The sequence below is a fragment of the Orcinus orca genome, chromosome 20, assembly GCF_937001465.1.
Source record: "Orcinus orca chromosome 20, mOrcOrc1.1, whole genome shotgun sequence".
Classification (NCBI taxonomy): Eukaryota; Metazoa; Chordata; class Mammalia; order Artiodactyla; family Delphinidae; genus Orcinus; species Orcinus orca.
The window spans coordinates 43,740,023-43,766,287 of NC_064578.1; the positions used below are offsets into that span (position 1 = coordinate 43,740,023).

At 51.6% G+C, this 26,265-nt stretch overlaps 2 protein-coding genes and 1 long non-coding RNA gene across 10 annotated transcripts; 1 reads left to right on the forward strand and 2 right to left on the reverse strand.

Moving 5' to 3' along the window:
- The first annotated feature begins 45 nt into the window (after positions 1–45).
- On the forward strand, positions 46–5,477 carry LOC117198254 (uncharacterized). Of its 2 annotated transcripts, none has more exons than XR_004479339.2 (3): positions 46–282; positions 2,333–2,484; positions 4,458–5,477. It is a non-coding gene; the product is annotated as an uncharacterized LOC117198254 (long non-coding RNA). The 2 variants fall into 2 exon arrangements; XR_004479338.2 differs by lacking the exon at positions 46–282 and adding an exon at positions 1,917–2,073.
- On the reverse strand, positions 386–12,440 carry CLIP3 (CAP-Gly domain containing linker protein 3). 2 transcript variants are annotated; one of them, XM_004284166.4, is made up of 14 exons: positions 12,301–12,440; positions 11,763–11,986; positions 8,617–8,756; positions 8,438–8,531; positions 8,089–8,250; positions 7,568–7,686; positions 6,822–7,058; positions 4,395–4,530; positions 4,127–4,255; positions 3,347–3,490; positions 3,156–3,279; positions 2,884–2,948; positions 2,431–2,503; positions 386–1,918 (listed from the first exon to the last, which is right to left on the reverse strand). In XM_004284166.4, exons 2-14 carry the CDS (start codon positions 11,926–11,928, stop codon positions 1,864–1,866), a joined length of 1,644 nt encoding a protein of 547 aa, XP_004284214.1. In that variant the 5' UTR covers positions 11,929–11,986; positions 12,301–12,440; the 3' UTR covers positions 386–1,863. The 2 variants fall into 2 exon arrangements, with proteins under 2 accessions (XP_004284214.1, XP_049558929.1); XM_049702972.1 differs by lacking the exon at positions 12,301–12,440 and having other exon boundaries at positions 11,763–12,257.
- On the reverse strand, positions 12,402–26,187 carry THAP8 (THAP domain containing 8). 6 transcript variants are annotated; one of them, XM_033413990.2, is made up of 5 exons: positions 25,840–26,024; positions 17,044–17,236; positions 16,490–16,882; positions 14,597–14,708; positions 12,402–14,119 (listed from the first exon to the last, which is right to left on the reverse strand). In XM_033413990.2, the coding sequence occupies exons 1-4, from the start codon at positions 25,920–25,922 to the stop codon at positions 14,628–14,630; spliced, it is 750 nt and encodes a 249-aa protein (XP_033269881.1). In that variant the 5' UTR covers positions 25,923–26,024; the 3' UTR covers positions 12,402–14,119; positions 14,597–14,627. The 6 variants fall into 6 exon arrangements, with proteins under 6 accessions (XP_033269881.1, XP_033269879.1, XP_033269882.1 ...); XM_033413988.2 differs by having other exon boundaries at positions 14,597–14,784; positions 25,840–26,022; XM_033413991.2 differs by lacking the exons at positions 12,402–14,119; positions 25,840–26,024 and adding an exon at positions 26,048–26,187 and having other exon boundaries at positions 14,199–14,784.
- Positions 26,188–26,265: the final 78 nt, after the last annotated feature.

Genomic DNA, 26,265 nt, shown 5'->3' on the forward strand with positions numbered 1-26,265 from the left:
AGGAATTCTCAGACCAATGGGAATTCTCAAAGGCTCTAAGGCTCCTCCTTCCACCCAATCGGTGCTCTCACACACTGTTGTTCCGTCCCCTCGCCCTCCTTCGGTGACAGGCTGTGCCTCCCGGCCTCTGAGCCACTGGGGCCCCTTCAGAGACGGGTCTTCGTCTGGCATCGACCAATCAGAGCTCCAGAATCGAACCTGTCCACGCTGCGGAGAGCCCAGAAAGGAGGGGCAGCCGTGGCGGCACAGGAAAAAGGCGATGGTTGGAAGGACTCCCCGCAGGTTAGGCCATCCTATATAAAGCCGCAGGGATGCGAGATTGCTGTACCCAGCAAGGGTACGGAGGCAGGGCCGTAACTCCCTAAACACCGACCCGACACAGAGAGCCGTAGAAACGTCTTTATTGAAGGGGGTAGGGGTCATGCTGAGTTTGGGGACATGCAGTGAAGGGGCAGTCGTGAGCTGTCCTTGGTTTTCAGGGCCCCAGGTCTGCCCTGGACCCCTGGGCCTTCAGGGTCTCCGTCGGGCTGTTAGTCTGGCCAGGGTGCTCTGAGGTCCTTCAGGGCCAGTAACTTAGATTTGGTGTTTTGGACCTGTGACCAGAATGTAGATTGAAATGGGGACTCCAGGATTTGGGATCCCCTCAAGGCCTTGATGCCCCTCATGTATGAGATGGAGGCTTGAGGATTTGGGGTTCCCTTGGGGCTGGGGCTCTTGGAATTTGGGTGTCTTGAGATCCATGGACTCAGGGCATTGAAGTCCTCTGGTTTCCAGGGATGAGAATTCCTGTTTGGGGTTTCTGGTACCTATGAATAGGGCTTGAGGTGCCCTGGGGGCCCAGGATGCGTATCTCCTCCATCCCAGGCACAAGAACCTCCATGATTGAGGTTTCCTGGGGGTTTGGGATTGGATTTTTAAAATTTGGGATTCCCTGGGGATTTGGGGATTCCATGATTTGGGGATCCTGGGAGTTAGGGCTTTGGGGTCTCCTAGGGGCTCTAGGACTTGCGGGCACAGGGGAGTTTAGGACATGTACTCTGGGGTTTGGATCCTCAGAGTCCCAGAATGGGACCTCCAAATTTTGGGGTGCCCCCAAAGGGGGAAATAATTACTTTAAAAATAGAGAATTTTCTGGGAGCCTGGCCAGCACAGGTGCTGTGGGCCGCATGGGGTGGGCTTCGTACAAGGCACTGGGGGTTTCTTGGTGCAGAGGATAGGAAGACTTGGGGGTCCTGTAATTAGCACTTCCAGTACTGTTTTGGTATCTGTAAATTGGGGGTGACAGTGGGCTGGTTAATGTGGGTCTCTTCTTGAGGGGTAAGAGCAGGGGGGTTCGTTAATGGAGGGAGTCTCTGATTGCAGTGTAGGGGGTTTGGGGTGACCACGGGGGTCACAACATCTTGAGGGGACTGACATTAAATGTGGGTTTGTTACTGTTGCTTTGGAGGTGTTTCTTTCAAGGGGACTTGATGGTGGGGGGGGGGCCTTTGTTAACAGGGAAGGGTTCTGATCCAGTGACTAGTGACTCAGGAATGTTCTGCTGTGGAGCATTATGTAGAGAAAGTCACCGTCATTTGGGGTGCTGTGGAAATCTGTTATTGGGGGGGTCTCCTCTGAGGGGTTGGGACTAGCCTGAAGGTACTACACTTAGGGAATCTCTTTCTGGGTAACATAGGGTCTGTATTTGGGGGGTTATCATGAGGGAATCTGTTAATAATGGGGCCTCAGTGATCGAGGGCTGGCTAATGGGGGTCTCTATTCTGGATGTGTTACTGGAAATCTCTATCTCAGGGTGACTCGGGGGCTCCTTGTATCAGGAGATGCTAGAGGAGGCTCTGTGTCTCTCTCAGATGTCCAGAGCCTCTAAGACTGCATCTCCGCCCTCAGCATCCAGGGAAACCAGCAACAGAAGAGCAACCTGGGGAAGAGAACTGTGTCACACGCTGGTGCAGGATGCGGAAGCATCTGGATCCATCACCACCCAGCTCTTCCCCGAGTGTCTGGGATTTGGCCTTTCTGGATTCTGCCTCTGTCTCTCCAGCTGTGCCCTCTCAGGCTCCCGTGGAGCCGAAGGTGTTCTGTCTCTTTTACCTGCCCCTTAAAAGTTGAAGTCACCAGGGATTTCCCTGGCGGTCCAGTGGTTAAGCCTCTGTGCTCACAACACAGGGGGCCCAGGCCCGGCGCAGCCATATATATATATATATATATATATATATATATATATATATATAAAAAAGTTGAAGTCACCAGAATTCACTATGGGGCCTCACTCCCTAAAGACTGCTTCTGGGTAAGCTAACTAGTCGTATGTTTTCCTACCTTCTATTTCCAGCCCCAACCCAGAACTCCAGACTCCCTGTGTCCAATGGCCTGGTGGATGCCTCTCCCTGAATATCCCACAGGAGAGGGGGACCAAGGGTTGCTACGTACCTGGAGATGGAGTTCTCTGATGCGATGTCCTTTGGGGTCCGGACTGTTGTGAAGGTGCGTTTGGGCTGCGTCACTGAAGGGAAGGGCAAGGTCTCAGGTGAGGGGATGATAGACCCACCTCTGTCCTCAATATCTACCCAGACTCTTTTTCATTAATATTTATCCACGTCCCCAATATCCTACATTCCCAATAGCCATCTAGACCTCTTGTCAATAATATTCCCTGTGTCCTCCAAGACCTACCCATGTCCCCGGTGCCTGCTCAGAGCCTTGTCGTTAACATCCCCATCCCTATAGCGCCCATCCTTTTTGGGATCCTGTCTCATCATTTTCCTGGACCCTGTGTCCCCAATTAAATACTGGAGATTCTGTCACCAGCATATACCTGAGGACCCAAGACCTTTCTTCCTATCCCCAAATCCACACTCCTCCCACAGCCAGCCCCCAACTCACTTGTCACTTGATGTACTTTTTTGGCTCCAACGTTATCCCCAGGGGGGTCAGTGGATCCACCAATCCTGGGGAGACACGAGGAGTGGGAGGAGTCAGAGCCACAAGAGGCCAGGGTCTGACCAGGAGCGGAGCCCCGGGGGGCCTACAACGAAAGAGCTAGGGTGTGGGGGTGGATATCCACACTGTCCTCCTGGTCCAAGAGAAGGAGACATCCAAGCAGGGGATCAGGATTCTGGGTGGTGCCCTGAGCTGTGACCAGAGTTTGGGCTCACCTCTGAATTCGAGATGCTGGTGCAAAGACTCCATGCCGTGGGGGGCAGGTGAAGTACCGGACACCAAAGACAGAGCCATCATGTTTGCCGGTGGGCTGGTCTAGCTCTATGCCGTACCAGTAACCTGCAACAGGAGAGTGTCAGGATGCCTCAAGGCCCTGCCTGCCCCCAGCCCAGATAGCTATCCTCACCTGGGGCAAAGTCTGTCTTCCCATAGAAACGCACGATCCCTTGCTTCTGGCCTGCGACGAGCACTTGGTCTCCAACCTCAGCCTTAGCTCCTTCACGCTGCTGCAGGCTGCCCAGAGATGGGGATGATGAGGGCTTCTTCTTACCTGGCGGGAAGGGGACAAGGGGTGAGGGTGAGGCCTCCAGATGCCAGCCCTGGGGGCCCCGTGTCACCCAGAAAGCCACAAGGTAGAATCCTGGTTCAAATGAGACGAGCCTTCCCCTGAAATGGGGTTGGGGGGGTGGGCTTGAAAGGAAACAATCCCAGCTGCCAGAGAATGGGGGTGGGGGCTTTGGGCCTGAGGGACAACTAAGTCAAGAACCTACAGAACCTCAAAACTCTTTCTCAAAATTGAAGATATTTGGGCCAAGGGAAAAACTGAGTCTCAGAAGTCAGAAACCCAGAAACTGTCCTTTTAAAATGAAGGGGGGAGTTAGGTCTGAGGATAAGTCAAGTCACTAAAGCCAGGAGCCCCACAGATTCTTCCCTAAAACTGGGAGAAAACCTTTGGGTCTAAGGGGAAACTAAGTCATAGGGGGCAGGGAACACACAGGTCCTTGCAAGAACTGGGTGGGACCAGTACTGAGTCAAAGGAGAAACTGAGGCACAAAAGTCAGGAACTCAGAGGTCATCCTCTAAAATGGGAGTTTGAGCCTGAGGAGAAACTGAGTCACAGAAGCTGGGCTATCCACAGAATATCCTCAAAAATGGCTCTCTTCACCCCTAGGGCTCCCCCTCTGACCTTTGTGTTCCCTGCGGCCTTTGCCTGTGACACGGGAGAAGTCCATCCGGGGAGTCCGCGGTGTGGAGGTGACAGATGAGGGAGGTGCATCCACTGCCTTGGAGATCTTGGACACAGAGGCAAAGAGACCTGGGGGGACAGAGCCTGGGCTGGGAGTTGTCCAAGCCTCTGCCCTCTGACCCCCCTCATCACCTCCCAACCCCAGCACTCAGCAGCAGAACTATTGAGTGGACCCCACCATCACCTTCTGGGCCCCAGTGGGACTGACCCTGCTTGGGAGGGCAGATGAAGTACCGGACACCCCCAACACTGCCATCATTCTTGCCCTCAGGTTCATCCAGTTCCACGCCCACCCACTGGCCGCTGGCGAACTCCGTGGTCCCGCAGAACCGCAGTGTGCCCGTCTGAGGAAACAAGGGAGGATATGGCTTGGGTGCACCTTGAGAGGCCGATAAGATCACCGGCACACAGGTAGCATGGTGGGATGGACGAGGGAGCCCCAGGCTTAAATCTCAGCTTGGACATCACCATTCACTGGTTGTATAACTTAACTGTGCCTCGATGTCCTCATCTGCGAAATGGGAACAGAAATCTCACCCGCCTTACAGGACTGTTACAGAGCTGCGCTGTCCGACACAGTACACGGCCACTAGCCACATGTGACAATTTAAATTAACTAAAATTAAATTAAAATAGCATTTCTCCAATCCCACTAGCCACATTTCAAGTGCTTAATATCCACATGTGGCTCATGGCTAGTTCACTGGACTACACAGACATAGAACATTTCCAATCTCACAGAAAGGTCTACTGGACATGAATGCTATAGAGACATAAAAGCCCTCAGAACAGGGCCTGGTGCTGAGTAAGGGATCAGTAAGTGTTGCCTGTTATTACCCTGTAACTTTGGTAAAGGGACCTCACGGGGCCTCAGTTTCATTTGGAAAATGGGGATCACAGTCCACCTCAGAGGCTGGTCATCCGGTGGAAACACTTCTAATATATGTGAAGCTGCTTAGCTGCAGCGAGTGTGGTTATTATCATTTGTGAGAGGCTTCTTCACTGCTCTAAGCCTCAGTTCCTCATCTATAAAATGGGCTAAATAATAGCGCCTACTTTGGAGAGCTGGTGTGGGGATCAGAACAGTGCCTGGCACACAGAGCCAAGCCCTATTCTAAGGGCTTTACCCATTTTAACTAATTTAAACCTCGAAAATAATCTTAAAAGAGAGTGGATATATGTATATACATAACTGATTCACTTTGCTGTTCAGCAGAAACTAACACAACATTGTAAATCAACTATATGCCAATACAAATTAATTTAAAAAAATAAAATAAAATAAAATAAACCTCAAACAACCCCCCTCAAGTGGGTACTATCAGCTCCATTTTACAGATGAAGAATCTGATGCCCAGAGAGGTGAAATCACTGGCCCCACAGCTGGTAAGTGGCAAAGCTGAGATTTGCCTGAGCAAATCCCTGAGCCTGAGTTCGTAACCACTGTGCTATGCTGCTTCTCTACAGGCAGAGATTGTTATTACATGTCTTCAGACAAAGAGTTTCACCTCTTGGGCTTCTTACAGTCTTCTATATTGTAAAATGGAGAGAATCAACCCATCCTGCTTTCAAAATTGTCACACTGATTTGATTAAATCATGTACAGAAACTTCCCAGGTGGGGCTGATGCATGCAAAACTCTTGATTACGAAACAAAATGTGACTTTTATGGCTTCTCACTGTACAAAGAAACAAAATTCAAATTCACTCCAGTGGCCTGCAGGTCTGGTGAGATCCAGCCCCTGCTAACGTCGCCACTTCACCCTCCCTAGATAACTCCCCTCCAGTCACACTACCCCTCCCCTCCTCTGGGACTTTGTACCTGCGGTCTCCTCTGTCTCCATATTTTTGCAAGGTGAGCTCCTTCCCCTCTCAGCTCAGATATCACCTCCTCAGAGAAGCCTTCTCAGAAGACCTTAGCTAAAACCACCTCGGCCCTCAGCTAGGGCCAATTTATTAAATGCAAGCATTTAATGGTTTTCAAAGCCTTTGTTGCTACTGGAAATTATCTTAACTATGGGTATACTTTATTGACTGTCTCTTCCTCAATAGAAATGGAGTTCTATGAGAGCAGGTCTGGGGCTAACACAGGCCTTTATCCCCAAGGACAGGCTGGGTCCAGCATGGAGCCTGAGGGACACCAGGTAAATGAATCAAACTTGGAATGATTGAATGAATAAAGATCTCTCTGTCCTCTGGGACTTTATACCTGCTCCCCCTCCCTAGGGCCCCCTTCTCCCTTTCTTCTCCTGGCTCATTCCTCAGCATCTTGAAGTGAGCAAAGTATTGACCACTCTGGGAACACAAGTGGCCCCTGGATGGGAACCACAAGGCCCAGGGGGACCCAAATGGGGCAGAGTTGCGCTGATCACTCTGCATGTGCTTCCTCGTGAGCCATGACAGCTCTGGGCTGTCACTGTCAGGAGATGGATCTGTCTTCCCCCTTGGACTGAGAGCTCAGCTTGGGTGGGGCACAAAGGAGGCACTCACAGAACAACTGTTAGACAAAATGAATACTGTGTGCATGACTGGGAGGGTGGGCAGGCAAAGGGGAGAGTCTGCACTCTGCCCAAAGACCCAGCTCTGAGGGATGAGGGCTGAGTCCTGCCCGCCCTTCCCTGCTCCAGTCCCTGACCTTCTGGCCATCCAGTAGCACGCGGTCTCCCAAGCGCAGGCCCAGTGCACTGAGCATGAGATTGCCTGGGACGTTGTCATAGTTGGGTAGCGTAACCTTGGGGAGGGCGCAGGAGAGCGGCACAGCCTCCTCCAGTAGCGTCCGCAGCTCCTTGGCCACCAGCGCCGCCTCTGCCTTGTCCAGGGACATGTCCATGGGGTCTGGGACCACCTCCGCTGGCACCTGTCCCTTTCGGTTCTGGGGGCCAACAGGAAGAGAGGGAGCAAAGACTCAGCGGCATAGGCTGCACTCCCACTGAGCCCATGCCCCCAGAGACCCCGGGTCGAGGTGAGGCAGAGGTGGGAGTAGGTCATACCCTGGGCCAACTTGGAAAGAGGAAGGGGTGGGGCATTAAGGTACAGCCCACGATCCCCAGGGAAGTCCACCTCTGAGACCTCAGGCTGGAGATGTCAAGTATGGAGCCAATAGGGAATGAAGGTCCCACTTCAGTGCTGTAGGTCATGCCCTCAGGGCCAAGACCCCAAGCCCGGAATGGGGCCATGTGAAGGACAAACAGTGAAAATGGGCTCCTGTGGTACCGGGTTAAGGATCCAACTGGGCCAATGGGGAATGAGAGTTTCAAGAAACTCAAGTGGTCCTGCCCCGCCCCCTCCCCCGCTCCCATCCTCTGCAGAGGCCTGCTGGCCAGAAAGCGGTTGGGGAGGAAGGAGAAGGAAGGTAACAGGACTGGGCCAGGGTGGCAGTACCCGAAGCGCCGGGTTGGCACCGTGTTCCAGCAAACATTTGGCCGCGCCCAGGCACAGGTTGGAGGCAGCGATGTGCAGGGCTGAGCCATGGTTGAAGTCACTGCACGTGGAGTTCACCACTGGGAAGTGGGTGAGAGGAGGGTTCCGGGTGAGCGCCCTCAGCACCCCAGCCCTCCCGCTGCCTTCCAGCCTCCGAAGTCCACCTCTTCATCCATCTCTTAACCCGCAGGCCCCAGGCCCCACCACCCCACGGCAGCCTCTGACACAGAGCCCCGCCCCTCCTCGGCCACCCCCATCCCAACCAGCTCCCGCCAGGCCCTGACGTTTTGGACCCCTGAACTCCTTCTCCTGCACCTCCCACCTCCCGCCTCCCACCCTGGCCTCCCATGCCAGGCCCCATCAGTCGCCTTCCCTGCCTTCTCACTCGTCTCCTACCCCCACACCTGGGTACCCTCCTTCTGCTTCCAGCCCTCCTTCCTCGCCTAGGTCCTGCCCCTCCCAGCCCGGCCCTTCCTCCTCACCTCGGGGCCGTGCACCCTTCAGTAGCACGCGCACGAGATCCGGCACGTCAAAATAGGCCGCGTAGTGAAGCGCGTTCATGTTGGTCCAGCGGCTGCGCAGGGTCACGTCTGCGCCCAGTGCCAGCAGCTGCTGCGAGAGGCGTACAGCCGCCGCGGGGTCCCCTGCGTGACAGCCCAGGTCAGCTTGGGTTCCCTCCTCCAGAGTGTGGGCCCAGAGCATGGGGAAGAACCAGGGCTTTAGGGACTGCACTTTGGGATCTTAGGCTGTGGGGTCCAGGATGGAGGTCTGAGGGCCGGGGTTCTGAGAGTGTTGGGCGTGGCAGTTAGGTTTGGGGGTTTGGACCCTCACCGACTCCGTGGGCCCCCGCCTTGCACGCATAATGGAGCAGTGTCATGTCGGTCAGCCCATCACGATCATTCACGTGGCAGCCTCGACGCAGAATCTGGGAGTACCAGGGGACCAGGGAGGGTTACCCAAACACGTGAGGAACCCCTTCCTCTCCTCCCTCGCTTCCCCAGCGCTCTCACCTCATTGCCAATGACATCAATCTTGTGCTGGACTTGGGGCACCCACTGGCGCACAATGGCGAACAGCTCAGGGATGGTGGTCTGCGGGTCAAACAGAATCTCCTGGCAGGCAGGGTCGTTGGGGTCGAAGAAGGTGAAGGCTGGGGTGGTGAGAGGTCCAAGATCACCCCAGGCAAACTGTGGACTGACCCCCCCTCCTTCCATCCTAAGGCAGAGGAGCTCTAGACCTTTAAAACCTTCTAAAACAGAGTCTCAAACTGGTGGCACATGGGCCACAGGCATTTTCTGTGTGGCCAGCGTGAGGTTTCAAAATCAGGCCTCACATAAAAATGTGGATGCCTGGTGTGTCTTGAAAAATTGGAAGATCATATAGCAGCAAACTCCACCCCATGAAACAAGAGTGGTAAGGAGTCTGCATGCCCAAGGGGGCTGCTGCTGCTCTAGCGCACGTCACCCTGTCAGGGCATGCTTTAGCCAAATCTCCAGGGTGAAGAAAATTAAAAAGGCAGAAGTCACGGTGTTTAAGAAAAATCTCCCCGAATTTCAATTACTGTGCAGTCCACATAAAATGGATCCATGGGCAGGACCCAACCTGTGGCCAGCCAGGGGGTGCCCAGAGGAACTTCCATCTCCCCCCTTTAGAGTGTTGCCCTGTAGTAACGTCAGCACGCAGCACAGGGCTGGCACAAGGCAGGAGCCCAGTGCATGTTGAATGGATGAGCAAACGAATGACCAGATGACACAGAGCCCAGGGACGTACCGCATAGAAGGTGTCTCCCGGAAGCAGCCTGTGTGCTCTTTTTAAAACCCCAGTCACAGCACAGCTCTCCCTGGCTAAGCCTGCCCTGGCTCCCATCACACTCAGAGTACAGACCCAAATCCTCAGCCTGGCCCGCAGGCCCTAAACAAACTGGCCTCATCCGTTCTCTGCCCTCTCCCCCTCACTCGCTCCCCTCCAGCCACACTGACCTCCTTCTGTCCTTCCAACTCGCCAGGCAAATTCCTCTCTCAGGGCTTTGTGCTTGCTGTTCTTCTTGCCTGGGCCCGTCTTCCCTGAGATCTTCCTAAGGCTTCAGAGAGGCCTCCCCAGACCACCCTGGCTAAATCAGCACCTCTGCCCTTCTTTATCTCTTGCCCTTTTTCATTTCTTTAAAAATATCACTACTTAGGGACTTCCCTGGTGGTCCAGCGGTTAAGACACTGTGCTTCCTATGCAGGGGGCCCGGGTTCGATCCCTGGTCAAGGAACTAAGATCCCCATATGCCACGCGGCATGGCCAAAAGAAAAAAAAGAAGAAAAAAATCACTACTTAACATTACTTGTTTACTCCTTCCTCCCTCCCTCTTTTCCTCTCTTTCTCTTCTTCCTCATTCTCTTCCTTTCTTGCTTGTCCCCCTCACTAGGACGTTTCCAGGCTGCCTTGTTCACTCCCCTATCCATGCAGGAGGCACTCTGTCAGTCTAGCTGAATTAATGTACAAATTTAATAAATACACGAGTTTCTCTTGGAGTCCACCTTAGCCCTCTCTCTGTCCTAGACTGCATTTTCAGATTCCTTCACATTCTGTGACCAAACCCTCCTTGTTCTACAGGCAGGATTCCTGGGGACGGGGGGCAGATACCCTAGACTCTCTGACTTCCCAGCAGGCCACAGGTCCCAGCCACATCCAGCCACATTTCCAGTGGAGATTTTCCAGTTTCCCAGGGTGGATACCCGGCCCTAGACACCCAGATAACTTTCTTATTTTTCTATCAGACTGAGGGCAACTTATGGCCTCTCTGACCCACCTCTAGTGGGTGACATGTCCACAGATGCCACCCCTCCTGCCCTATCCTGATGACACCTACTCTCTGAACTTGGAACCTCATTTCCGAACTTACAGCTGCCGGGGATTCCCAGCCAACATCTTTTAAAAGCCTCCTCCTATATCTAATTCTGGCTGAGCTCCACCCTCTCTACCCAGTAGCCAGAGGGAGCTTTTAAAAATATAAATCAGACCTGCCCCCCCACAAACTGCTCTCCCCCGCCATCACACTTAGAATATATCCAAAGTTCTCACAGTAGCCTTTAAGGCCCTTCCAGATCTAGCCATTGCCAACCTCTCACCTCAGCTCCAATCACTCCCTAACAGCAACACCAAGATTTTCCTTCTGCTCCAAGCTCAGTCCTGCCTCAGGGTTTTTGTACTTGCTGCTTACAGCCTGTAACACTCTTTCTCCAGCTCTCCTATGGCTGATTCCTCCTCATGCTCTGGGTCTCAGCCTAAATGCCACCTCGTCAAAGACCCACCCTGACCACTCTGTCTCAAGGTGCTGCCCCCTAGCCATTCTCTATTATATCTCCATCTTTTATTTCTTTCATAGCATCCACTCCAATCTGAACTTATCCGATTTATATACCTGTTACTTGCTTAGTCTTGCCTTCTCTCCTGAGAGCAGGGATCATGCCTGGATTGCTCACCATTAAATCTTCATCTCCTAGCACAAGGCTTGTCACAGAGTAGTAGTGATGGATAAACAGTGCTTGGTGAATGAGCAGACACTTTCCTTTTCTCCAAGAGGCCACCCTCTCAGCTCCACATCTTCCTACCTCAGAGCCTTTACTCCTGCGGTTACCTTGCCTGGGACCCCCTTCCCCTAATCTTTTCCCTTGTTAACCCTCAATTCATCCTTGAGTCTCCCTCAAATGTTCCTTCCTCAGGGAAAGCGTATCTTAAAAAGCTCTTGCAGAATTCGGTTCTTAGCAAACACAATTCTCATCAAGGCTTGTAATTATGTACTTATATTTTTATACTTATTTGTGTGGTTGTCATTGAGGCCTGTGAGTTCTCTTAGGCAAAGACTAGATCTGTCTTGCTCCATGCTGTGCCCCCAGTTCCTAGGTCCATAGCAGGCTTGCCAAAAATGCTTGTTTAATGACTAAATGACTGAATGATTTGTCATGAATCAAATATTACGATTATCCCAATTCCATTCTCCAATGGGTGAATGAATTAATGAGGGGGGGGGAATCCAAGGGCCACGACTCCTCCAGAACACCTTCAGATCCTCCAGATTCCTCCCACCATCTCCACCAGCAGAGTTCAGCCAAACCTCCCTGGCAACCCAAGGCTCCAGGCCATATTGCTGAGTGGGGAGGGTGGTTACCGTAGTCCTTGGGGAGGGGGGCAGGTGCCGAGGGGTGCACAACAGGCTTCTGCCGGCGCTCCTGGGTGGGGCTGGGGGGCTCTGGGACAGGCTCATCCTCCTCCTCCTCCTCATCTCCCTCCGCCCTGAGCGGCGGGGCCATCGGGGCGGGATCTGTCTTAGTCATGGTCCTTGGTGGCCCTCAGTGGGCAGGTGCAGAGTTGGAGGTGGCCTTCAGGCAAATCCTGGGGGCAGAGGTCAGCTAGAGAGGGTGCCCCAGTCTCTGGAATCTGAGCCCCCCAGACGCTCACCGGGCTCCGGGTGGCTCCCACGCCCCCAGCTCTGGATTTTGGGCAATCATAGGGACGCCAGTCACCCATCAGAGGACGCTGGTTTGTGGGCCCAACGCCTACCACTTCCCCCAGGCCAGTCCCCCATTCTTCTCCTCCCGCGTCAGGGCCCTCAGTCTAGGCCGCCCCCTCCCCCGGTTTGTTTATCTCAGGATGCAGGATGCTTTGCCCCTCCCCTTCTCCGCGGGCCTCCCCTCTACCCATCTTACCTCGGGTGTCTGGGGCTGGAGACCAAAGCTGAAACCGGGGAAACTGGAGTAATGGGGTGCCAGTGTCTGGGGAAGTGATGGGGGAGAAGAAGACAGAGAGAAGGGGACGAGGCCCGGACGCCGACGGGGGATGGGGGTGGAGAGGGAGGGGCGCTGACGGCGCATGCGCTGTCACCCCCAACCAGGCGCGGGGGCGGAGACACTGCGAGGCTGCTTGCATTGATGAAAAGGCTGGAGGCAGCGGTGGGAAGGGTATAGACACCGAGGACGGGGAGTAGAAGAAATGGCCACGAAGAAGGATGTGAGGCATGGAGACAGGAGAGAGATGAAGCAGGGACAAGGGCAAAAAGACAGGGATGGGAAAACGGGCACATGGATTTTTGTCCATCCCGCTGTGATGGCGCCTTTGCGAAGGCCTGCAAACCAGACCAGTCTGGGCAGGGGTCTCGATGTGTGGTAGTGGTGGGTGTTGTCTCTCTCTGACATATCAGACCTGACCTCTACTCCACGTCCACCCTAGACAAGGGATGTCTCAGAGGGATGACTTTGTGGAGACTCCTCTAATCACTGTCATTGTCATTATCGCATAGTGCGCACACAGCATTTACCCAGAGAAGGTAAGCCATTTACCCAAGGGCATACAGCAAACAGGTAATGGAGCTAAGACTTGAATCCCAGTGGCCTGGCTATAGCGCCTGGGCTTTTAATCACCGTGCTACATGGCTTTGGCAGTGCCTAGGGGATAGATCTGCCAATGGACTCCTCCCCCCAGAAAGGCCTCTAGGAGCCAGCCCAGGGATGAGGCCTTCCCGGCCCCATCATCCTGGCTGGGCTGTCACACCTGACTGGCTGTGGCCTGCACTGTCCACAATCATCCCAGCCTGAACAGGGCTAGCTGACTTTGCCTTCCACCTCTCATCCTTCTAATGTGCAGGCCCAGTAGCTCCATTAAGATATTTCCAGAATTTCATCCCTCACCCCAGTCCCAGGCCCTAATCCTGGTCCATCCTTCATCCTCTCCCACCTGGACTATGGCAGCTCCCCACAACACTCCAATATGCAGCCAGAGGGACCTATTAACACCTATCAGGGCTTCCCTGGTGGCGCAGTGGTTGAGAGTCCGCCTGCCGATGCAGGGGACACGGGTTCGTGCCCCGGTCCGGGAAGACCCCACATGCCGTGGAGCGGCTAGACCCGTGAGCCATGGCCGCTGAGCCTGTGCGTCCAGAGCCTGTGCTCCGCAATGGGAGAGGCCACAACAGTGAGAGGCCCACGTACCGCAAAAAAAAAACAAAAAAAAAAAACCCACACCTATCACATCAGGACCTTCCTAAAGGCATCTGCTTGCTGCACCTCACTGCAGGTAACAGCCAATGTCTCAACCACAACCCACAAGTCCCTGTGTGAACGTCCCTGTCATCTCTCCAATCTCACCTCCTCTCACTCTCCCCCTCAGTCACTCCACTCTAACCACCCTGGCCTCCTTGTTCCTCCTCACCCCAGGACCTCTGCACTGGCGCTCCTTCTGCCTGGAATGCTCTTTCCCCAGATACCTGGTTCCCTTACTCCTCTCTTTTAGGCTTTCGCTTATTGGTACCTTTCCAATGAGACCTTTTCTGCTCTATCTAACATTGCGTCCCAACCCCACCCTCCTCACACACAAACACTCACTCCCTTCCCTGCTTCAGTGTTCGCCATAGCAACACTGTCTTCCTCCGGCTTATACCTTAGATGGTAGGGTATGCGCAGAGGCTGTTCTTCTCCCTGGAACATCCAGTCCACGTGCCTTCCAGGCCAGCTCCTTCTCATCATCAGGTGTCTGCTCAAACACTGTCTCCTTAGAGAGTCCTCCCTCCCACCCAGCCCATTACATTTTCATTCAGTCTTTATGGCACTTATCACAACCTGAAATTATACTGTTTATTAATTTACTAGTTCATCTTCTGCTCAAGCAGAAAGTGAGCACCACGAGGACAGGACTTTTGTCAGCTGTGTTCACTGCTGTATCCCCAGCTTGGCACCAGCCTTGGCAAAGGGTACAAGGGGCTCTTCAGAACCAGGTACAACTCTCTCCAAACGAACAACCCTTGCTCTGCTCTGAGAATGTTTTACTGACCGCAAAGATTGAAGGTGGGGTTGGGACCTGGTTCCCAGGGTAATCACTGCTGACAGGGGTCTTGGGCCCAGGTCAGCCCTAAGGTTCAAGGGGTCCCTAGGAGGAGGTGGTGGGAGCCAGGGCCCTGAGGGAGGCACTGCTATGCCCCAGGCATGGGTCATGGGGCTGGGCCAAGCCCACGTTTGATGCATCTCTCTTCCTCTGTCTTCTGTCATCTGTCCTGGTCCTTATGCACTGGGAGTCTGAGTGTCCAGGAGCTCAGGCTTGGCGTCCAGGGTGGGAGGTGCAGGACCTTGGGCGAGGACCACAGCTATGTCAGGCCCTCCACAGATGATGGTGAAGGCTTGGGACTCCTCAGGTCCAGGGAGCTGGGCCGTCCAAGGCAAAGAAGTAGTAGAGATGGAGGACACAGGGGAATGAGGGGAGTGAGGGGAGGGAAGGAGGGAAGGAAAAAGTGGGGGCAGGGGGAGAAATGGTGAGGAACAGGGAGGTAGAGGTGGGAGGGAGGTGTCAGGAGACAGAGAGAGATATGGGCAGAGAGAGATGTGAGGAGAGAGATGTGAGAACCAGAGAGACATTCATGAGGGTATAAAGAGGTATGGGGAAACAGGGAGAGAGATGTGGGGGAAGAGAGACACGGAGAGACAGATATGGGGGGTGGGAGAAATGTAGGGGCAGGGAGACAGGGATATGGATATGGGGGATAAAGATGCAGATGAAGAGAGACATGGGAAGTGGGGAGATAGATGTGATGACAGAGACATGGGGGCAGAAAGACAAAGATGAATGTGGGAGAGAAGAGAGACATGGGAAGTGGGGAGATAGATGGGATGACAGAGACATAGGGGGCAGAAAGACAAAGATGAATGTGGGAGAGAAAGGAAGAGGTTGAGAGACAGGGATAGAATGGGGACAGGGGAGGCAGAGAGAGACACTGTCAGCCCAGGGGCCCTGGCAGGCTCCATGAAGAGCCGCAGGCCTGAGTCTGAGTTATGTCCTTGCCCCCACCCCCACCCCCTCGTATGTCCCTCTTGTGCTCCCGCATGGTTCAGGCCACAGTCTCAAACATGAAGCCTCCGGGGACAGCCACTGCAGCTCTAGCTGACTGCTACTATCTGGGGATGCGAACCCAGTGCTGCTAGATTTGCTGAGCCTTCAGGAAAGACCAGAAAATATTTTACAGCATTACTGAGGCCAAAAGAATAACATCTGTGGGTCAGGCCCAACCCACTGGCTGTCAGGTTGAGACACCTTAGCTACAGAGGTACCTCAGGGGCTTTCTGAAACCCCCTCCCACCTCCCTTGTCCAGGCAGGAACAAGGGCCCTGGGACCTCAAGCTTGACCCTGGGGTTTTAAGCAGGAAAAAGGCCTGGTCAAATTTTGATTTTTAAAGACATGGTCCCCTTGGGAATTCCTTGGTGGTGCAGTGGTTAGGACTCTGTGCTTCCACTGCAGGGGGCATGGATTCGATCCCTGGTCGGGGAACTAAGACCTCACAAGCCGCGTGGTGTGGCCAAATAAAAAAAGACATGATCCCCTCCACTCCCCACGCCAGAAAGTACTCAGCAGTAAAACATAGGGGCAAAAGGGCCTTAGATAGGGCCTGGGAGACTCTAGTATAGAGTAGCAAACTCAAGCTCTATAGGGGCCAGGCAGGGAGCTCTCCCACAGAGGAGCACAGGCCTCCTCTGGGGCCAGACACCTGGGTTTGAATCCTGGCTCTGCAACTTACTGACTGCCTGGCTTTGGGCAAGTTACTGGACCACTCTGTGCTTCAGTTTTTTCATATGGAAAATGGGGACAAGAGCAGTTTCAATATCAAGGTCATAGTGAGTTTTCAATAAGTTATTTACTCTGTGTCTAGAAGAGAGTAAGGGCTGCTTAAATATTATAATATTATTAATAATATTAGCAGCCACTACTCAGCTCCCACCGATAGTTGCTTGGCATTGCCATACTGATTTTTTTCAAGCCAGAAATTTGGAAACACGGGTGAAATGTTCTGACTTTCAACTCTGGACTCTAGTTTAGCTGAAAGCACACCCACTGTGTGGGCCAGGCAGGGCACTCACCGCGCGCAGCCGGCCCCGGTGCGCCGGCGCCAGTAGGCTCTCCGCGCGCAGCTGCTTCGCCAGCTGTTCCAGAGCCCGCAGCCGCGCCTGGTGCCGCTCGTGGCGCCGCTGGAGCCTCCGCACCCGCCGCTGCAGCGCTCCCAGCGCCGCGCCCAGCCCGGGCCAGGGGTGCTGGGCCGACACTCCAGGGCGCGGCCCCGTGGGAACCGGCGGACGCGGCAGGGGAGTCAGGAACACGGTGGCTGGGACCTCGGGGCCCCCGGATGCTGGCCCCAACACCACAAGCTGTACGGGGCCAGGGGCCGGGACGGCTGGACCAGGGGACAGGGACGTGGCCTCCTGCGGAGTTGGAGGCACGACTGGTTTCTCGGTGCTTCGGGAATTCGTCTGCCTCTGGAAGACAAGGCAAGGGATGGGGGATCGAGGACATCAGGGCCGGACTCCAAGGAAAATTCCTCAGGAGTGGAGGGCTGAGAGTCAGCCTGCAGGAGGGACCTCCCTCAGAGGGGAGGGCGGGGGATCAGACTCCAGCAATGGGACTCTCCTGAGCTCACCTTGGCGGGCGGCGCTCCGGAGAAGATGGAGGGCACAGCATCCGGCCGCAGGTAGCGCACGCCCCAGCGCCACTGGAAGCAAGAGGGGGCGAAGTGCTCGCTGCACAGGTGCTGGTGGCAGCTAGGCACCCAGTGCTCACACCCCATGTGCCTCAGCCAGGCCTGCAGCCGGGGACCATCCTTCAGGGGGAACCTGCCGGGGGGCGGGGTCAGCGAGATCAGGTCCAACCCCACCCCTCCATGAGGATACGCACACCCAGAGGTCCCTGAGCTCCAAACCTCTGCCTCCCCTGGGCCAGAATCTGGCCCTGCCTCCCAACCAGGCTCTCAACCTCCTACTCACATCCAGTTCTTCAGGCTCCACCTTTTAAACACCCAGCATCAGCCCACCTCTCCCACCTCCGCTGACCCTCGCATCCAGCCTCCAGCCTCCCCTGGCTGGGTTTTTGCAACAGTCTCCTTCCTGGTCTCTTTACCCACTGTCACTCTCCCTTCCCCTCCAGTCTGTTCCTCCATATGAATCTCAGGAGGCAGTTTACAGAATTGGACAAATCTAGAATGTGGGAGATCCCATATTCATGGGGGTAGGGGTGGGATTATAGATTAAAAGAGATTTAAGAAACATCAGTCCAAAGGCAGATGTGGACTTTGTCTGCAACAAGCCATTCTGTAAAAAGACATTTTAATACAATTGGGGGAAACTGAGCATGAATTGGGTATTAGATGACTGTAAGAAGTTAATTTTGCTAGGTGTGATAATTATATTGGTTTAACCTTCTAAATAGTCATCTGTTGGAAAAATATTCTGAAATATTTATGGATAAAAGACCTAATGTCTGGAATTTACTTTAAAATACTGCATTAAAGGTGTACATGGGAGGAAGGTGGATGAAAAACATTAGCAAAATGTTGACAACTGGTGTAAATGAGTGATAGATGCACGAGGATTCATTTAAACAACTCTATTTTTTGTGTATGCTTGAAAACATGTTAAAAAGTTTTTAAACAACTTAACAACAACAAATAACCCGATTAAAAAATGGGCAAAGGACTTGAATAGACATTTCTCCAAAGAAGATACAAATGGCCAACCAGCATATGAAAAGATGCTCAACATCATTTATCATCAGGAAAATGCCAAACAAAACCACAAGATATCACCTCATAACCATTAGAATGACTACTATACAAAAACAAACAAACACAAAATAACAAGTGTTGGCAAGGACGAGCAGAAACTGGAACCCTGTGCACAGCTGGTGGGAATGTAAAATGGAGCAGCCTCTATGTATGGCTGTTCCTCAAAAAATTGAAAATAGAATTACCGTATGATCCAACAATCCCTCTTCTGGATACATACTCCCTAAAAATTGAAAGCAGAGTCTCGAAGAGATATGAGCATACTCATGTGCATAATAGCATTATTTACAATAGCCAAAAGTGGGAAGAAACCCAAGGGTCCATCAACAAATGGATTAGCAAAAGGCGGTATATACATACAATGAAATATTATTCAGCCTTAAAAAGGAAAGAAATTCTGACACATACTATAACATGGATGAATCTTGAGTACATTACGGTAAGTGAAATAAACCAGTCACAAAAAACCCAAATACTGTATGATTCCACTTATATGGGGTATCTAAAGTAGTCAAATTCAGAGAAACAGAAAGTAGAATGGTGGTTGCCAGGGGCTGGGGGGAGGGGGAGGGAAATTGGGAGTTCTTGTTCAATGGGTATAGAGTTTCAGTTTGGCAAGATGGAGAAGTTCTGGAGGGACTTCCCTGGTGGTGCAGTGGTTAAGAATCTGCCTACCGACGCAGGGGACATGGGTTCGATCTCTGGTCCAGGAAGATCCCACATGCCACGGAGCAACTAAGTGCGTGCGCCACAGCTACTGAGCCTGCACTCTAGAGCCCACGAGCCACAACTACTGAGCCTGTGTGCTACAACTACTGAAGTCCGTGTGCCTAGAGCCCGTGCTCTGCAACAAGAGAAGCCACTGCTCGCCGCAGCTAGAGAAATCCTGCACATGGCAATGAAGACCCAATGCAGCCAAAAATAAATAAATAAATTAAAAAAAAGAAAGAAAGAAAAAGTTCTGGAGATTGGTTGCTCAACAATGTGAACATGCTTAACACTACTGAATTTAAAGATGGTTAAGAGGGGAGATTTTATGTTATGTGTATTTTACCACAATTAAAAAAATTTTTAATTTTAAAGTTATTTTTTTAATGAATTAAATAAAAGCTTTCCCAGTGGGAGTGGATAGGGATTATCTGATGAGGCACCCTCTACAGGCGCCCAACTACTTCTGTGTCCATAAGAAGTAGTGCCACCCGTTAACTGGTGCCACTGTCCCCAACATCTTTTTGCCCTCTTTTATAGCAATTCACTTTCTATTTAGACCTTGGTTCAAGACTGTCCACAATAAAGACCTCATTTCCCAGCTTCATTTGCAGCTAGAGGTGGCCACATGATTAAGTTCTGGCCAGTTTGTTCTGTGGGAGCTGCCAGAAACTGTGAAACATTAAAGGTTTATTTTAAGCTGCTAAATGTTGGGATAGTTTGTTATGGAGCATTTGGTAACTCATACAGTCAGTCATCCACATCCCACCTTCACAATGTCTTCCATATCTGTGACTTTTTTTTTTTTTTTTGCGGTACGCGGGCCTCTCACTGTTGTGGCCTCTCCCGCTGCGGAGCACAGGCTCCGGACACACAAGCTCAGCGGCCATGGCTCACGGGCCCAGCCACGCCGCGGCATGTGGGATCTTCCCGGACCAGGGCACGAACCCGTGTCCCTTGCATCGGCAGGAGGACTCTCAACCACTGCGCCACCAGGGAAGCCTTGTGACATTACTAACTTAATATTTTTCTTAAAATTGACCAACTTAAGTATTAAATGAAGATACCTAAAAGAGAAACTTTAAACCACAATTGAAAATGGAATACCAGTATCAATTCCATAAATAGGAGTTAACCATAAAAACACCTGATACCTTTACTTGCTGAGGGCTATAAGGCCTGCTCTCTCTTTGTTAAAAAGGAAGAGTAAGGAGTGTTAGAGGGTGGGGGACAATCCCATCCATAGGAGACGGGACAAATAAACTCAGGCATATGCACACGAAGAATACCATGCAGCTCTAAAATAGGCTGAAGGCACTGTATGAACTGATATGCTATTGTCAGGCACACATTATGTGAAAAAAGCAAGGTTCCAAATAGAGTATATCAGCTTTCAGTAACTGTGGCAGCCTGAATAACGGTCCCCCAAAAGACATCCATGTCCTAATCCCCGGAGCCTGTGAATATTGCATTTCATGACAAAAGATGTGAGTAAGTTAAGGATCTTGAGATGGGTAAAATTATCCTCTACATCATCCGGGTTGGCCCTAAAAGCAGTTGCAAGTATTCTTTTAAGAGGGAAGCAGAAGAACATATTACCACAGATAAAAGAGGAGACGCAATGTGATGACAGAAGCAGAGATTGGAGTGATGTGGCCAAAAGCCAAGGAATGCCTGCGGACACCAGAAACTGGAAGATGCAAGGAACAGATTTTCTCCTAGAGCCTCCTGGGGAATGCAGCCCTGCTGACACCTTGATTTTTGGCCCAGTAAAACCGATCTGTATTGTGAGAGAATAATTCCTATTGTTTTAAGCCACCAGGAGTTTGTAACAGCAGCCATAGGAAACTAACAAAGTAATAAAGGGGGAAACAAGAACATATGTTCAGATTTGCTTGCATTTGCATAAAGAAACACTGGGAAAGACACATAAGAAAGTAAAGAGGCCACCAGTGGGTAGGAGGTGGATGGGATGGACAGAGGTTGTTGGTGGGGAGCAAAGGAAGGCTTCTCAGGCGAAAGGCAGACAGAGAGGGAAGTGGGGGATAGCTGGTGAATGAGGACAGAAGGGCTGACTCAGAGGAGAGCGTGGCATCCAAAGAGCAGAACCCCAGGGCACAGAGCCAGGAACTCTGGCCGATGCAGTTCCTTCACCCTCAATCTGAGATCCAAATGTTCTCACCAGCCTCCTTCTGCCTGGACACGAACATGAAATCCCTTGTACCAGCACTTCCCACCTACTCCTGGGCAGAGACTGCCAACTGATTACTCCACGTCCACTCTCTTCTTCTTCCTAACAAACTCCAACTTTTTTGAGGCCATAATGTGCCCTGTTGGACAACTGTCTCCCAGGTTCCTTTGCAGTAGGTGGGCCACGTAACTAAGTTCTGGCCATGTTGGGTGAGACATCTAGGATGGTACCTTAAATGTGAGAGGGTTCTCAAATGGAATCAGAAGCAGCTCAAGGCGCAAAGGAGGAAAGTAGTATCATAGAAAACCTCTTCCTAATTTGGTCTTGGTTTTATTCTCTTTTGTTCCTCTAGATGGCAACATTTATGATAGGAAATGTCCCTCTCTAAAATTCAACCTTAAGTGCACAGCCAGTGTCCTCCTTTTTTTATAGAATATTTTAGTCTTGTTGGCCATTCTATCTACAGCACTGCTAAGAGTTCTTTTCTTCCTTACTAACATAACTCAGAATGTCTTCAGGGTGGTTAACTGCCCATCAAAAGACTACATTTCCCAGGCTCCTTTGCAGTTTTTTGGAGGGGTGACCAATGATGAAGAACCTACCGTTGGGTGGGATTTCTGAGGCTTTGTAAAGGGGACCAGCTCAGTTTAGAGTTGTGTCTCTTTTGCTCTTCATCCCTTCTCTTTTCTCCCTACCAGAAATGGTTGGGCATGATGGCTGAGGTACTTGGCAGCCACTGGATGGATATGAAAGATGGGACCCTCATCCCTGATGACTGTGGAACTGCCACACCAGTGCTCATCTGCCAACCTCTATACTTGCTTCATGTGAGAGAAAAATAAACCTTGTGGTAGACTGTATTATTGTTCAAGACATTTGCTGCCCTTCCCCACACGAAGATACACATTTCCACTCTACTGACCTGACGCTTGCCATAGACTTGCTGTGGCCAAAGAAGTAAAAGTGATATGGGCCACTTCTAAGTATGCAATTTACCAGGAGCCATTGGGTGATTCTCCCCACTTTCTCTTTCCCCCCCTCCCACAAGACCACCAATATTCCAGGTAGGGGAGGCTCCTTCAGCCTGAATCCCCAATTAAGATACAGTAGACAAGGGCCACAAATGGCCGACAAAGGACATTAGTGTGAGTGAGGAATAAACCTTTGTTGTGGTAAGCCACTGAGATTCTGTGAATTTGTTACTGTAGCATAACCTAACCACGCTGATTCCTACAGACCCCGTAATTTGGTAAAGCCACTATTATTTCAGGACTTTGTTACTGCCAGACAGATGCAATTCCTACCTGTGAGACACCTCCCCCTGCCATGAGAGATGACTGTCATTTGTTCCTGAAAGGGCCTAAATCACAACTAATGAATGTTTCCTTTGGCACCCAGGCAGGAATTTTGAGTTACTTCCTAGCAGCCACTTCCCTCAGTGTTTCACCTTGTTCCTTCCTAGCATCCATGCCCTCTCTTGAATCTCCTTTGGAGACTGCTCCTCACCAAACTCTTAGCTAAATGGCTTCTTCAAGAGTGACTCAGGGATGGACCTTGAGGTGGGAATGGGTCAGCCTGTGTGAGGAACAGCCCGGCAGCCACTGGTGGGATTTAAACAACACAGGCATGAACTGATTTTTATACGGTCGCCTGGCTGCTATGCACAGTTCTCACTGTTCTCCTTATTATTATGTGTGAAGCACTTAGAACACTTACCTGGCATACAGTAAGTGCTCTTTAACCAAGTTATTATTGTCATCGCTGTAAGGGAAGCAAGTGTAGAAGTAGGGAGACCAGCAAGCATCTATCACAGCATCTCATTAAGAAATGATGGGGACTTCCCTGGCGGTCCAACGGGTAAGACTCCGCGCTCCCAATGCAGGGGGCCGGGTTCGACCCCTGGTCAGGGAACTAGATCCCACATGCATGCCACAATTAGGAAGTCCACATGCTGCAACTAAGAAGTCCGCATGCCACAACTAAATATCCCGCATGCTGCAACTAAGACCCAGCACAGCCAAAATAAATAAAGAAAGAAAGAAATATTAAAAAAGAAAGAAAGAAAGAAAGAAATGATGGCAGCCTGGGCTATGCTGTGACAGCAGAGGTGATAAGAAGTGGTCAGACTAGGAATGTGGTGGGTTTTCTTCCTTTCCTTATTTCTTAATAGTTTAGTGAGGATTCTGCCATTTGCATTTATAACTGTATTGCCAAGGAGTTAGGGCTTTTGTTGTGATTGCTGCAGGATGGGACTGTTTTGGAGGGTAGAGTCAAAGGATGGATTAATGGACTAGATTGGGGGCAGTGGTGCTGAAGAAGAGAAAGGATCAACTTGTGTCCTCAGTTCTTCAATGACTGACCCCGCACCTATCCATGAGCTCTGTCAGGGCAGAAACAAGATCTGTCAGGGTCCTTTGTGTCCAGCAGGAGCTTACTTACTACAGGAGACACTCGGAGTTGCTGACTTAATAAACGATGTCAGAGTGATATATATTAAAAAGCAAGTCTGGACATACTGATTTAGGTTCAAAAACTCCTCTGCCCTCCTCCTCCCCTGAACCAGGGTCCCTCAAGGGATAGCTGGGACATGGCATTCTGAGTTTCCTGAGGAGCCCACCTGAAATGCATTCATCGAATTCATCCAACAAATATTTACTGAGCACCCACTACATGCCAGGCACTGTTCTAGGTGGTGGGGACACAACAGGAAATAAGACAGAAAAAAATCCCTGCCTTCATGGAGCTGACATTCTAGTGGAGGAGCCAATAAATGAATATATCAAATATGTGGTATGCCAGAAAGTGGTAAATGTTAAAGGAAAAAATAAAGCAGGAGGCGAATAGGGAGAATATGTACGTACGGGAGAGGGTTATCATTTTACAGAGTGGTGGTCATAAAGGGAAGATCTTTCCAGGCAGAGGGAACAGCACAGGCTGTTCAGAACAGGGAAAGGCCCTGGGGCAACACTGTGCCTGGCATGCTAGAGGAACATCGAATAAGCCAGTGACACTGGAGCGGAGTTAAGTAAGGGGCAGGAGGGAGGAGATGAGGTCAGACAGAGAGTGGGGATCCAGCTCCTGTAGGGCTTTGTAGGCCTGTTCTCTGCCTGCTCCAGCCTCACCTTCTTGTCTTTACAGAGTCAGGTGGGAGCTGGGGAGGGGATCTGAGCCCTGAACAGACTGTGGGAGCAGGTTGACAAATGAAGAGGCTACTAAAATAGTGCAGTCATGCAGTCAGGAGGTGACACTGGCCAACACCAGGGTGGGGGCAAGGAAGGGGGTTAGAAGTGGTAAATTCTTGATAGACTTTGAAGGGAGAGCCAACAGGATTTGCTAATGGACTGGATGAGGAAATGTGTCCTGGCCAACTTAGACTAAGGCCACCAGGGACAAACATGTAGTCTAGGGAAGTCAGGTTTATTTACCACAGCAATAAGGGAACTGTACACCAGAGATACTGTGGGGAGTTTCATCCAACAGAGGAAAATAATTATTATTTGGGTTTGGTGAATAGGTGAAATTTAGGTGAAATGTAAGTGAAACAGTGTTTGGATAGGCTCAAAGCAAAGCAGAACTGTGTGTAAAGGGATCAATATCAGACCTGGATTACAAAGTGGACCCAGGGTCCGTCTCCTTGGAAGCAATAAAGTTTGGATAGATGTGGAATACTGTGTCCAGAAACCCCTTACCTGAAGCTCTGCACCTGGACTGTAAATCAAGGTTGCTTCTCTGTCAAAGTGACTCGACTTCTCCAAACCTTAAGTAAGATGCTTCATTCTTACTGATGTAATTTCAAACAGCAATTTGTGATGGCCTACGATTTTAGAGAACAAAGCTTCCTAGTAAGAAAGCAGCAGTCACTCAAAAGAAGGGGAGTTTTGGGCTTCCCTGGTGGCGCAGTGGTTGAGAGTCCCCCTGCCGATGCAGGGGACACGGGTTCGTGCCCCGGTCCGGGAGGATCCCACATGCTGCGGAGCGGCTGGGCCCGTGAGCCATGGCCGCTGAGCCTGCGCGTCCGGAGCCTGTGCTCCGCAACGGGAGAGGCCACAACAGTGAGAGGCCCGCGTACCGCAAAAAAAAAAAAAAAGAAGGGGAGTTTTGTCACTTTACATCTGCAACACGTCCCTGAGAAAAATATAGAAATTTTTTTTCCTATTAACTCTTCAGCTAGCTTTTCCCGTGTCTGTCATTCCAGCCAAATAAATAAGAGAGCAGGTTTTTTGTTATTGGGTTTTTTTTGTTTTACAGTTCAAGTTAATTTTTTACTTTCTCAAGTGTGAGAAAAGAGAAGAAGTAAAGATGGCTCTAAGGGTTTCTAGCCCGAAAGACGGTAAGGATGGAAAGCTATTAACTAGGATAATAAAGGATATGGGAGGTTTTAGGAGAGACAAAATCAGGAGCTTGGTTTCGGATGTTTTGAGTTTGAGATGCCTCAAATCCGTGGGGATGGCGAGTGGGCAACTGTAGGCTCTTTCTGAGCCTGGACCAACCTCACTTCTGTCTACACGGCCCTCCCATTCCTCCGCTCGCCCCGTTCACTACCTATCGTCTACCCCTGCTGTTTCACACATCTGCACCTTTACACGTGCGGTGTCTACTGTTAGTGAAACACTGGGAACACGGTCTCTTCAACCTGCTAACCCTGCTTCCAGACACCGGCAAGATGGACTAGGTCCCCCGCACTGCTGCATTTACCCTCGGGCCCGCCCCCACAGGGCCCCGCCTCCCTGCAAGGCCCGCCCCTCGCTTGTGCTCACTTGTAGAAGCTCACCGGGCGGTTGTCCGCGCCCAGTTGGCCCGCATTGTTGGAGCAGTTCGGAGCCCGGCAGTACTTGGGCATGGCTGTCCAACCCAACTGGGTTTTGCCCGGTCTGAAGACGCACTTTGGTCCTCGCCGGGCGCCGCCGAACCCCGCCCCGCCCGCACGCTTGCAGCGTGCCTGACGTAAGGGGCCTCATCACGTGCCTGCGTACTGCGCGCCAGGCCGTGTTACCACAGCTACGCCCTCATCACGTGGCAAATGGAGACAAGCGAGAATGTCTGCGCAAAGCCGGCTCTTAGCCACCCGGACCTCATCACATGATGGGGTAGAGGTGGCGTCAAGGCGTTTCTGAGTCTGCGCCAACTCTTCAGTCTTTTTCGGTTCCACCCTACGCTTACATCCGGGCGACTGCCACTGCGCG

Bases quoted from the DNA above. Each gene is read 5' to 3' on its own strand.
- CLIP3 (XM_004284166.4), bottom strand. From the start codon at position 11,928: ATGACTAAGACAGATCCCGCCCCGATGGCCCCGCCGCTCAGGGCGGAG. The intron at 8,251-8,437 runs GTGAGGGTCCAA...GCTGTCACGCAG, and splicing joins GGCGGGGGCCCACGGAGTCG to GGGACCCCGCGGCGGCTGTA. The intron at 7,687-8,088 runs GTGAGGAGGAAG...CCCACTTCCCAG, and splicing joins GAAGGGTGCACGGCCCCGAG to TGGTGAACTCCACGTGCAGT.
- THAP8 (XM_033413988.2), bottom strand. From the start codon at position 25,922: ATGCCCAAGTACTGCCGGGCTCCGAACTGCTCCAACAATGCGGGCCAA. The intron at 17,237-25,839 runs GTGAGCACAAGC...GCCCCCCGGCAG, and splicing joins CGCCCGGTGAGCTTCTACAA to GTTCCCCCTGAAGGATGGTC. The intron at 16,883-17,043 runs GTGAGCTCAGGA...CTTGTCTTCCAG, and splicing joins CCGGAGCGCCGCCCGCCAAG to AGGCAGACGAATTCCCGAAG.